The sequence below is a fragment of the Trachemys scripta genome, chromosome 4 (genome assembly GCF_013100865.1).
Source record: "Trachemys scripta elegans isolate TJP31775 chromosome 4, CAS_Tse_1.0, whole genome shotgun sequence".
Lineage (NCBI taxonomy): Eukaryota > Metazoa > Chordata > Testudines > Emydidae > Trachemys > Trachemys scripta.
The window spans coordinates 109858151-109870365 of record NC_048301.1 but is presented as its reverse complement, the minus strand read 5'-3'; the positions used below and the strand labels follow the sequence as shown (position 1 = coordinate 109870365).

The window sequence follows — 12215 nt, the reverse complement described above, 5'->3', positions numbered from 1 at the left end:
CATATAGACTTGCATAGTAGTGGCCGTGCAATCTTGTGATCCTGGGCGGGCTATCCGAGTCTCAGTAATCAACGGATAGAATCCCACCGAGGGGGCAATCTCTGGGACCCGAGACACCTTGTCTTTATAGGGTGGGGGGTGTTGGAGCCGAAGGGGACACCGACTCTGCCATCACAACCGGGGGAGGGTTCTGGGGACTAACAGTAGTAGTTACTACCGAACCCGTCGGAGTCAAATTACACCTTTTGCAAAATATCTGTTCTATTTCATAAAGCCATAAACAATTGTGCATGCATATGTTCGTTCCATTTACCCGTTCGCTGACAAAACAGAAGTAATTGAAGGATCATATTATAATTAAGTGATCCTTCTGGTGGCCACCTTTCCTGGTCCTCTAGCTGATATTCAGGCCAGTCTACTGTACAGAACCTTTTCAGTTTACTTTTAATCAACGGATCCGATCCAAACGCTTTCCAGTTCACCAGAATGCATTCTAAGGGTGTACACCTTGCCCTGCCTGCAGTACTCTGTCCCTGCCCCATACTCTAGGGAGACACTGGGCGTCCCCAGGTCAAAACAGGTAAAGTCCCCACTGGACTGTTCCTACCTTATCCAAGGGACTGATTCCTCACCGTTGCCCTCTCCACGGGACCGGTTCCTCACCGTCGCCCGCAGCTGCTTCTCCACTGTACGAGCACGTTGTGCCCTCCGGGGTCGACCAAACCACGTCTCCGCCGAGGCCCCCGGTAAAGTCACCGGTGCGCACTGGGTGTCGGGCGTCGCCGCAATCTGTCGACCTCCGAGAGGGGTCCAGGCAAGGCTAAATTTCAGCCTCGAGCCCCACGTTGGGTGCCAAGAACTGTTGCCGGCACAGAGTGCCCAAGGACAGCAACAGTGGGGTTCGTTGCCCGGTGTGCTTTGCGCCAATAAACACACCAGGGTGGAGAAGCAATCAAAGTTTATTTGAGATCTCAAAGTGGTGCAAGGAGACTGGCACATCTCAAATCAAGCACACCATCATAAGCAGTTTCTCTCTTCTTATACATTTTTGCAGCTAAGCCTCACCCCCCCCCCCTTCCCTGGTAACAGTTACTAAGCAAATAGCAGTTACCTTTAAACAGTTAAGTCATTCTTGGCAGCTATAAGTCTAGCTTGTTAGTAACTTCTTTAAACCGTTATCTTGTCCTTTTTCCCTTTGAACTGTTATTTTCCCTTCAGCCAGAAACATGCAGGCCTCATTATTACCGCTTGGTGCCGGTACGAGCAGGGGGTTGCACACAGATAACTGGTTGCTTACACATTCCAATTGCACCTGGCTTGTGAGGTCGATTAGAGTTTAAATATGGGAGAAGTTTGGTTCTTTTGGGCCTAGTGCAGGAAGGCTTCATTGACACTAGTGGCCTTCCTCCTCCCCCCCCCCCCCCCGGAGTTACCTAGGGTGATGCCTAGTGACACCAACACTATTACCGAGTGGTCCAGCTATATTCACCTCTTGGACCTGATCCTGTGCTCTACTTAGGACTAAATCAAGAATTGCCTCTCCTCTTGTGGGTTCCAGGACCAGCTGCTCCAGGAAGCAGTCATTTAAGGTGTCAAGAAACTTTATCTCAGCATCCCTTCCTGAGGTGATGGTGTACCCAGTCAATGTGGGGATAGCTGAAATCCCCCATTATTATTATTGAGTTTTTTATTTTAATAGCCTCTCTAATCTCCTTGAGCATTTCAGAGTCACTAACACCATCCTGGTCAGGTGGTCTGTAACATAACCCTCCTGCTATATTCTTATTTTTCAGACATGGAATTACTATCCATAGAGATTCTATAGTACAATTTAGTTCATTTAAGATTTTTACTTCATTTGATTCTACGCTTTCTTTCACATATAGTGCCACTCCCCCACCAGCACGACCTGTTCTGACCTTCCAGTATATTTTGTACCCTGGTATTACTGTGTCCCATTGATTATCCTCATTCCACCAGGTTTCTGTCAATATCCTTATTTAATACTAGGCACTCTAGTTCACCCATCTTATTATTTAGACTTCTAGCATTGGTATACAAGCATTTTAAAAATTTGTCATTTTTTGGCTGTCCCCTATTGCATGACATAATTGAATGGGACTTTTTTTCACATATTTGTTTTGTTCCTTGTTACCTCCCATCTGTACAATGCTGATGCTGCTCTTCCTCTTGTGTTGGAGAGGAGGGATTGCAAGACACCAGCCATGGTACCCTCCCACTCTGGCCAGCGTTGCCACTCATCAGTAAGAAGACAGAATTACCTTTGTGTCAGCTCCAAAATCACGCAGTGTTCTCTCAAACAGCAAAGCCACCTTCTTCTCACACCCCACACAGAGCAAGCTCTCTGTTTACTACAGGGTGACATTCTGAAGATGACATTGGACTCCAGCAAGACTCCAATCAGCTAAGCTAACAGATACATAAGGTTGGCATTGTCAGACTCTCCCACCTGTCATTGGTAAAGGCCCAGATTATGTGGTGCTTGAAACCCTGGGCATGAAGTTTTTTACTTTACAGTGCTCCGAGTGTGAATTTACTCCACCACGCTATTGACCAAATTGTGTCCCTCAGGCTCAGAGGAAGATAAGCCTATTCCAGTCTGTTTTAGAAGAACAGTGGTAGTAGTGATGACTCTTTATTAAATCGTTTAACTTTCCTATGCGATAGGAGACGCCGAGGAAATCACCCACTTATGAAACAGTAATCTGGATGAGATCTTCTCTCCTGGGAGCTTCTGCAGTATAGCCTGTTACTGCCCATAATTATCACCCATCAAGGTATAGCCACATAACCTGTCTCCTTAGACATTCATAAAGCTACACAGTCCAAGGATGGTTTTTGTGAGTGCCAACCCTGCAGTCTCAACCCAGAATGTAAAAATCAAGCTGAATTCTTTCTGTAAAGATTCTGCAGCCAGGAATGAGTTGACAGTTAAGATAATGATACATAAGCTGGAACAGAGTCCAACTTAGTCTCCAAATGTTCTATTGGCTCTACAGGACTACAAGAACAATAAGTATAAAGGCTTATTATAGTAAATGGGGGTGGTGTTGGGGGGTTAATGAATGCAACTGTAATGACCGATACAAACAAATAGGCTTCCACACAGCTCAACTTCCAGTTTAGTTTCCGTTGTTTACCAGGGACCACCGCTTGTCTGGAGATCTATACAGCACACAGAGACAGCTGAATAATATACTGTAAATAAATATATCGTCATGGTTGCTGCTAAAGATCAGGAGACCTGATTCTGAATGCTCTCAGGGAAGAGATCTCTTGTGTAAAAATGGCACCTTTTTACTCACTTTTCAGAGCAGAGCCACATTTTAACTCTCCAAATAGCAATAATGAACAAAAAGTCAATAGCGTGGTACATAACTGCCTAGTCCTTTTGTGTTAGTGTCAGTTACTTCTTGCTTACGTACATGACATTCTTTGTCCTTCCAGCATATCAAGAGTGCAAACAAAAATTCACTTAGCTATTGTTCTTGCACCTGTACAATGGTTTTAATTTCTTGAAAATTAAATAAATTGCTTGGCTAGTGCTGTTAAATCTGTCTCCATCCTCTTGTCCCACTCACTCCTCCCCTGCAATGCAGAGTTGAAATCTAAAGCAATTTGGTTCAGGAAGCTTAAAATGTGTTACTGGTAATAAGGAAAAACAGTCTATAGGGAACTGTACTGGACCTCTCACTTGGAAGGTGGTGTGTGTGTGTGTGTGTGTGTGTGTGTGTGTGTGTATATATACACGCACAGTATCACAGTAGCAGTGCTATAGTCAAGTTGATGCCTTTTATTTTTAGATCCTCATAACTTATTGGAAATTGTTTTCAATGGCAGCTGAAGTTTGTGTGTGTGTGTTTCTTTCAACAAAATTAACATTTTAGATTAAAATTCTATTTGGCAGCTTTTGAGTTCTCAGAACATGCAGGCTTGGAAATAAGAAGGAAAAGTGGCCCCTGTAAGGAAGGATTATTATCCCATTGTGTATGTGGGAAATTAAGGCACAGAGACTAAAGTGACTTGCCCATGGCAGAACCAGGAATTGCACTCAGCTCTCCTGGGTCGTAGCCCAGTGCCTTAAACAATATGCAGCCCTTCTTGAAAATTGCTCGGTTTGTTTAAATAAGAGCTTTGCTCCTTTCTGTACCATCTTCTCTTAGTTCGTGATCCCATCCTGTTGAATCTTTCCTAGCAACCAACTGTTGCCAATGGAGAATTGTGACTTCACTGCAAGACTGAGCAGAAGATGTGCACGTCTTTGTGTGAGGACATGGCAAGAGCCAGCCCCATCGCAGTCAGCAGCATTAGCTCTCTGATATCAGTTCAGCAGTGCCTGCGCCTTGTTTGTAGCTGGCAGCTCTTTGTGAGGCAATCAGAGGTATTGCCCTCTCTCCATCTGAGGCCTCTTCTCCTGCCTCCCCAGTGACCCCAGTCAGAGACGTGAGAGGCTCTCAATACTGTGCTTCCCACCAAGGAGGCGTTATGTTACTAGGTAACCTGCAGTGAGTTGGCCTCTCTCTGAAGCCTGTGTGTGGTGGGTTGGAGCACGTGTGAACTGCAGTTCATTTTAATTTAACTGTTTCAGCTTCCTCCACCGCAGCTGTTGGACCCTGGCCGGGAGAGCTTTGGGAAGATGGAGAACCGGAGGGGAGAGCTCCTGGATGCCCTCTGGGAGGAAGAGGAAGAGGATGGGGTGGCTGCCAGTGCCTCCTCCAGCCTCCGCCTGAGCGAAGCAGGGGACGTGCAGGTGGAGATGCTGGAAAAGGCCAGGGAGCTCTTTCAGTTGTGTGACAAGGAGGAGAAGGGCTTCATCACAAAGCTGGACATGCAGGTAAGGAGAAGAATCCCTCCTGCTCTGCTTCTGGGCAGGAAGCTATGGAACCAGGTGAGCCAGAAGGCTGCACTCAAGGGGGACTGCTTTACCACACACTTGCTGGGTGCTCTTGGTCAGGCCACGTATAACCTCTGTTGTTTCATGGCCCCTCTCAGGTGGACTGCACTAGTAGCCCACTGGAAAACAGAGAGAACTGAAGCAGAGTGATTTTTTTTTTTTTAAACAACGTTTTGATGGAAATTTCTAATTTTGGGGTGGAGAAGGAGGAAAATTGTCAGAATTTTCCCCAAAACTCACCCCCTTTACCATCACCACTACCCCGGCCTACTCTAGTGTGCGGGGTGGGAGAAGGGGATTTATTTTACAAAAATATTGTCCTATCTCCCCACCATGGCCCCCATAACAGGCCACATTGCATGATTTTTCTCACCTTGGTTGTACCTATAATGTCTGTGGATGGTCTCTCTCCTTTAAAAACTACTAACTCCAGGACTGAATTATGATTGTGATCTGGAGAGAGGCATCTCTCTGCTGTCTATTTTGAGTTAAAATCTTGGGGTTTTACTGCTGTATCAAAAGCAGGATAATTCCCTTTAGTATACATATCGGGAAGGTCACACTGGGATTCTGTTCTGTCCCAGCTCTTTCTGAACAATTAAGATTACCGGCATATACTATGTTTAATAAACAAGAGTTGTTGAGTCATTTTGTATTGGGTTGTGCAATGCTTAGTTTCATGTGCTTTTAAGAAGAGGTTTTATTAAACTTAAGCCAGAGCTGTATGTTTAACAAGCACTATTAGGATCTCTGCTGTGGTTTTTGCTATGTGTATTATGGTAACTCTAAGGAGGCCCAGCTGAGATCATGGCCCATTGTGCTGGGAGCTGAACATACACATAGTAAGAGATTAGTCCCTGCCCTGAAGAGTTAATCTTCTTTCTCCCACCCTTTGTCTATTTAGATTTGTATCATTCTCCTTTTACAAATGGGGAACTGAGGCACAAAGATGAAATGAAAAGACTTGCCCAAGGCCACACAAGAAGTTTGTGGCAGAGCAGGGAGTTCAACCCAGATCATCTTCTGAATCCCAGTTCCCATGACCATGTGTCCTCTTTGATAGGAGTAGCATGGGTGAGGGCGCTGGTACCCATAATACCGCATTGTTATGCCATAAGCAGTACTTCTAACTGGCCACAAAGAGCTGTTGATGCTCTGAGAGAGCCACAGCCAGCCCTCTTCAGTCAGAATGACAGGAAAAACCCAGTAGATGATAGGACAACTAAAAACATAACAGGTGGTACTGGAAGAGGTTGGGGATAAGGGCCAATCCTGGAAGAAACCTGTAGAAAGCAAAATGTCCTCTGCACAGTCCTGCCCATTAATCCAGTTCCCTGTGCTGATGGGATTCCAAATTACTTCATACTGGCTCAGTGGCATTGCCTTAACAGTTGTAGCATCTCACTCCCAGTAGGGTGGGTGTGAGGGCACTGATCCAAGGCCACTGGGAGTCATTGGAAAGACTTGAGTTGGGCTGTAGGTGGGTCCAGAGTTTGGTATTTATTTTGTTCCTCCTCCTGTTTGTCCAGCGGCTGCAGAGCGAACTGCCCCTGACCCCAGAACAGCTGGAGGCTGTCTTTGAAAGCCTGGAGCAGGACAATAATGGATATCTGACACCTGTCGAGTTCAGCATGGGACTAGGTAAGAGCAGCAGATACACGTGGGTAATGCAGTGTGTATGTGTTGAAACATATATAGGAGAGAGGGAACAGAGCTCATTGGCTCTAAATATTCACCTGCCAACTGCCTGCAACCAGTTAGCCCAACCCTCCTTGTTTCTTCTCCACCCTATACTAATATTAACCTTACTCATGTGTGTATATATCATAACCCTGAGATGTCTCCCAACCCTCCTAAGCATTCCTGTCATTCCAGTCCTGTAGAACATTCCTTTTATCAGCTTCTGCAGTACTTCCGCATAACTGCTAGCCACATCTCTAAACCTCTCTGATGTGAGACAGTTGATGGGGATAACTGGCCACATGCCATGCCTGGGCTTCTCTCTGGTGTTCACAGCAGGCAGGAAATCCCAGGTCAACCAGCTGCATAAGGAACATTATTTTATGAGGGGACAAAATCTGCACCTTGGAAATCAGCTCCATGCATAGATTTCAAGGCCAGAGGGGACCATTGTGATCATCTGATCTGACCATCTGTGTAACATAGGACTTCCCCACAATAATTCCTAGAGAGCATCTTTTAGACAAGCATCCAACCTTGATTTAAAAAATGGCCAGTGTTGGCAAATCCGTCACCATTCTTGGTAAGTTGTTCCCATGGTTAATTACCCTCACTAGTAGAGATTTATGCCTTTATGGATTTATATGATGCAGCACTTCAGCTGTCCTGTGTGCTGATGGAAGTGCTGTTGGTTTGATAATACAGTGAAGAGAGATGAAGCCCTGCTTTCCTGTTGGTTACAGTACTCTATTAGCCACTAGAAAGTGCTGGTACTGTAAACAGGTCCACAGTAGCAGCTGCTGATGCAGCTCAAGACACAATTGATGAAGGAGAGGAATGTTTATAACAAAATGACCTCCATGACCTCCACTTCATTCCTCCTGCTGGTCATGAAGTCTTAGAAAATACACTCTGTTGGCTTTGATTGTTTAAATAAGAGGCATCTCTGTGTGTGTTGGGTTGTGTGGCTAGGCTACATAGACAGTTTAATGTCCCTCTGGCTCAGAGCAGAGAGATAATGTATGAATCAGGGCCGAGATTTTCCAAAAGTGACTTGGAATTTGGGATACTTCAACTTGAGACAAAAACAACAAATAAAAATAGTATGAAATAAAAGTACTAATAAATGAAAACAAAAAACAGCAAGAGGATCAAAACATGCTACTATAGCTAAACAATGGTGTAAAAGAGGCAGATAGGCTCAAAAAGACATCCTTTAAAAACAAAGTCAAATCCTGGTGAGAAAAATAGAAAGGAGCATAAACTCTATCAAGTCAAGTATAATTAGGCAGGCCAGAAAAGAATTTGAAGAGCAACTAGCAAAAGAGACACAGACTAACAGCAAAAGCATTTTTTTTTAAAATACATCAAAAGGAGGAAGCCTTCCAAATAATTAATGGGCCACCGTACAATAGCAGTGCTAAAAGAGCACTTGGGGAAGACAAGGCTGTTGTGGAGAAGCAAAATGAATTTTTTTGCATTGGTCTTCACTGTAGAGGATGTGAGGGAAATTCCCACATCTGAGCCATTCTTTTTAGGTCACGAATCTGAGGAACTGTCCCAGATTGAGAAGTCAGTAGATGAGGTTTGGAACAAATTGATAAATTAAACAGTAATAAGTCAGCAGGACCAAATGGTATTCACCCGAGAGTTCTGAAGAAACTCAAATATGAAACTGCAGAACTATTAACTGTTGTATGTAACCTATTACTTAAATCAGCTTCTGTATCAGATGACTGGAGAATAGCTAATGTGACATGGATTTTTTTAAAAAAGGCTCCAAAAGTGATCCTGGCAATTGCAGGCTGGTAAGCCTAATTTCAGTACCAGGCAAATTGATTTATCTGTTCTTTCAGCCAGACGTGTAGATGAACATGTTGGGGGAGAGTCAACATAGCTCTTGTAAAGGGAAATCATACCTCACCAATCTATTAGAATTCTTTGAGGGTACCATCAAGCATGTGGACAATGGTGATCCGGTTAATACAGTTTACTTGAACTTTCTGAAAGTCTTTGACAAGGTCCCACACCAAAGGCTCTTAAGTAAAGAAAGCAGTATTGGGATAAGAGGGAATGTCCTGTCATGGATCAGTAACTGCTGAAAAAACAAGCAACAAAGGGTAGGAATAAATGATCAGTTTTCATATTGGAGAGAGGTAAATAGGAGGGTCCCCAAGGATCTGTACTGGGACCTGTGCTGTTTAACATATTCATAAATGATCTGGAAAAGGGGGTAAACAGTGGGGTGACAATGTTTCCAGATGATACAAAATTACTCAAGGTAGTTAAGACCAAAGCTGACTGTGAAGAGCTACAAAGGTATCTCACAAAACTGGCTGACTGAGCAACAAAATGGCAGATGAAATTGATAAATGCAAAGTAATGCACGTTGGAAAACATAATCCCAATTATACATACGAAATGATGGGATCTAAATTAGTTGTTACCACTGAAGGAAGAGATCTTGGTGTCATTGTGGTTAGTTTTCTGAAAAAATTTGTTCAATATGCAGCAGCACCCAAAAAAGCTAGCAATATTCAGAACCGTTAGGACAGGGATAGATAAGACCAAAAAAAAACAAAAAAAAAAAAAACACACCCATAATGCCAGTATCTAAATCCATGGGACAACCACGCTTTTAATACTGCATGTAGTTCTGGTCACCCCATCTCAGAAAAGATATATTAGAATTGGAGAAAGTACAGAGAAAGGCACCAAAAACGATTAGGGGTCTGGAACAGCTACTGTATGAGGAGAGATTAAAACGACTGGGACTGTTTAGTTTAGAAAAGAGATGACTAAAGGGGGATATGATAGATGTCTAAAAAAAATCATGAATGGTATGGAGAAAGTGAATACGGAAGTGTTATTTACTCCTTCACATAATACAAGAGCCAATCACCCAATGAAATTAATAGACAGCAGGTTTAAAACAAACAAAAGGAAGTACTTCTTCATACAACGCACAGTCAACTTGTGGAAATCGTTGCCAGTGGATGTTGTGAAGGCCAAAACTATAATGGGGTTCAAAAAAGAACTAGATAAGTTCATGGAGGATAGGTCCATCAATTGCTATTTGCCAAAATGGTCAGGGATGCAGCCCCATGCTCTGAGTGTCCCTAAGCCTTTGATTGCCAGAAGCTGGGATTGGACAACAGGGGACAGATCACTCACTAATTGCCCTGTTCTGTTCATTCCCTCTGAAGCATTTGACACTGGCCACTGTCAGAAGACAGGATACTGGGCTAGGTGAACCATTGTCTGACCCAATGTGACCATTCTTATGTTCTTATAAGATACTCTAAAAGTCCTGGTTTTAAGAGGGCGGATACTCAGTGCTTTCCCTTGTCTCAAGTTGGGCATCCAAAAATGGAGCACTCAGAATTGGTAACCACTTGTGAAAATCTTGGCCCAAGTGTATGTGTTACCATCTCCTTAATCTAAAGGAGACCTTTCTCTCAAGACAAGGTCATGTTGATTCTACGAGCCCACTTACGCCATCAAAATTAACACAACAGACAGTGAGCCTGATTTATTGCTCTGTTACTCCAGTTTTACTTGAGTCTGACCTATGGGGGGAGGGATAGCTCAGTGGTTTGAGCTTTGGCCTGCTAAATCCAGGGTTGTGAGTTCAATCCCTGAGGGGGCCATTTAGGGAACTGGGGTAAAAATCTGTCTGGGGATTGGTCCTGCTTTGAGCAGAGGGTTGGACTACATGACCTCCTGATGTCCCTTCCAACCCTGATATTCTATGATTGAAACTGGAGTGACTTGGTGGTTAATCAGGCCCTGCCTCTTTAAGAGGAATTCCGAATTCCCATTCAGGGGATTTTAAGAGACACCTCAAGGAATAGACCTGGACAGCAGGATATAGAGTGTTTGGCACTAACCGAGCTGGGTTTTGGTTTATAAAAAACTGCAGAAACACACAAGTATATTTACAGATGTCTAACCTGACCCAGCTTCTGTGTGACCTGGTACTTCCTATATTCTGTGTCTTTCGATTTTAAGCTCTCTGGATCAGGGACTCTTTATATGAGTAACTGGCATGTGGCAAATGGTTGGCCAGATAACAATAATGGGAGATAAGCAGTGCTAGGTACTCTGCTCTCCAGCATTGCTCGTAGGTTTATGGGTTAATTTGATCAGGCAGGAATAGCAGCAGGCCTGCCTTCCATACCGGACTTGGCACTGTATGCTGGCATCAAGCCTGTAGGGTTACAGCAGTTACTTCAAGCGCAGAGAGTTAAACTGTTGCTACTACAGAAGGATACACTTTTATTACAGTGCAACTCACCTATTTCCTGGGCATGTTCCACATGTCAGAGAATGGCAACTGCCCAAACATGTTTATGTTCTTCCACTGATAAGAGAATTGAGACTGAAGATTTCATAGTATGAATTGGCAGAGAGCGCTGACCAAGGCTATTAGGGGCAGGCTGAGAGGAATGACAGGATCTCATTCAAAATAAAACAAAACACCGTGCTTTACTGTAGTGTCTCATACAAATGACATACCAAAACACGGTCTGTAGGTAATGGAAAGGATGCAGTAGACATGTGGTCTGAGCATGCAGCTTGGAGCCAGGAAGGATCGAGTTAAGAGTCTACTCTGCTATTGACTTGAGGCACAGAGGGGTTAGGTCAGAGGTGGGCAAACTACGGCCCGCAGGGACCATCCTGCCCAGCCCCCGAGCTAGTCCCAGTCCCTCCCCCGCAACCTCAGCTCGCTCCATCGCCAGAGCAATGCTCTGGGTGGTGGGGCTGTGAGCTCCTGGGGCAGCACAGCTACAGAGCCCATCCTGACCTGGTCTCTGTGCTGTGCGGTGGTGGTGGCGGTGGCAGCGGCATGGCCCAACTCCAGCCGGGCAGCGTGGCTGTAGTGCCACCAGTGCTCCAGGCAGCACAGTAAGGGGGCACGGAGCAGGGGGGTTTGGATAGAGGGCAGGGGATTTCAGGGGGGGTTGGTCAGGGGGCAGGGGTGTGGATAGGGGGCGGGGCAGTCAGAAGGCAGGGGAACAGTGGAGTTGAATGGGGGCAGAGGTCTCAGGGGGCAGTCAGGAGGGGGGGGGTTGGATGGGGCAGCAGGGGGCAGTCAGGAAGGAGGGGGGGTTGGATGGGGTGGTAGGGATCCCGGGGGGGGGGCATCAGGAATGAGAGGAGGGGGTGGATGAGGCAGCAGGGGTCCAGGGGCAGTTAGAGGACAGGGAACGGGGGGGGTGGATGGGGTAGGGGTTCCAGGGGGGCCCCCCGTCAGGGACCGGAGGGGGTTGCATGGGGCAGGAGTCCTGGGGGGGGGGCGCAGATAGGAGGTGGGGGCCAGGCCACAACCCCCTCCCCAACTGGTCCTCCATACAATTTACGAAACCCGATGCGTCCCTCAGGCCAAAAAGTTTGCCCACTCCTGGGTTAGGTGGTTTCCCCAGAGTCATAACTATATTTCAGGGATTAGAACCCAGAAGTTCCTGGCTCAGGAAACTAGACACTGCCTCCCTGTGCCTCTGCTTGCTTATCTTTAAGTCCAGACTGGATGTCTTTTTAAAAGCTAGAATCATGGAAATGCAGGGCTGGAAGGAACCTAGAGAAGTCATCTAATCCATCCCCCTGTGCTGAGGCAGGA

At 45.4% G+C, this 12215-nt stretch overlaps 1 protein-coding gene across 1 annotated transcript in view; it reads left to right on the top strand.

Moving 5' to 3' along the window:
* The window catches only part of CRACR2B (calcium release activated channel regulator 2B), a 68220-nt gene that overhangs the window by 15735 nt on the left and 40270 nt on the right, over nt 1–12215 (top strand). Inside the window, exons 2-3 of the mRNA XM_034770353.1 lie at nt 4610–4855; nt 6445–6556. Coding sequence (XP_034626244.1) covers nt 4610–4855; nt 6445–6556 — 358 coding nt within the window. The remainder of the gene's footprint in view (nt 1–4609; nt 4856–6444; nt 6557–12215) is intronic.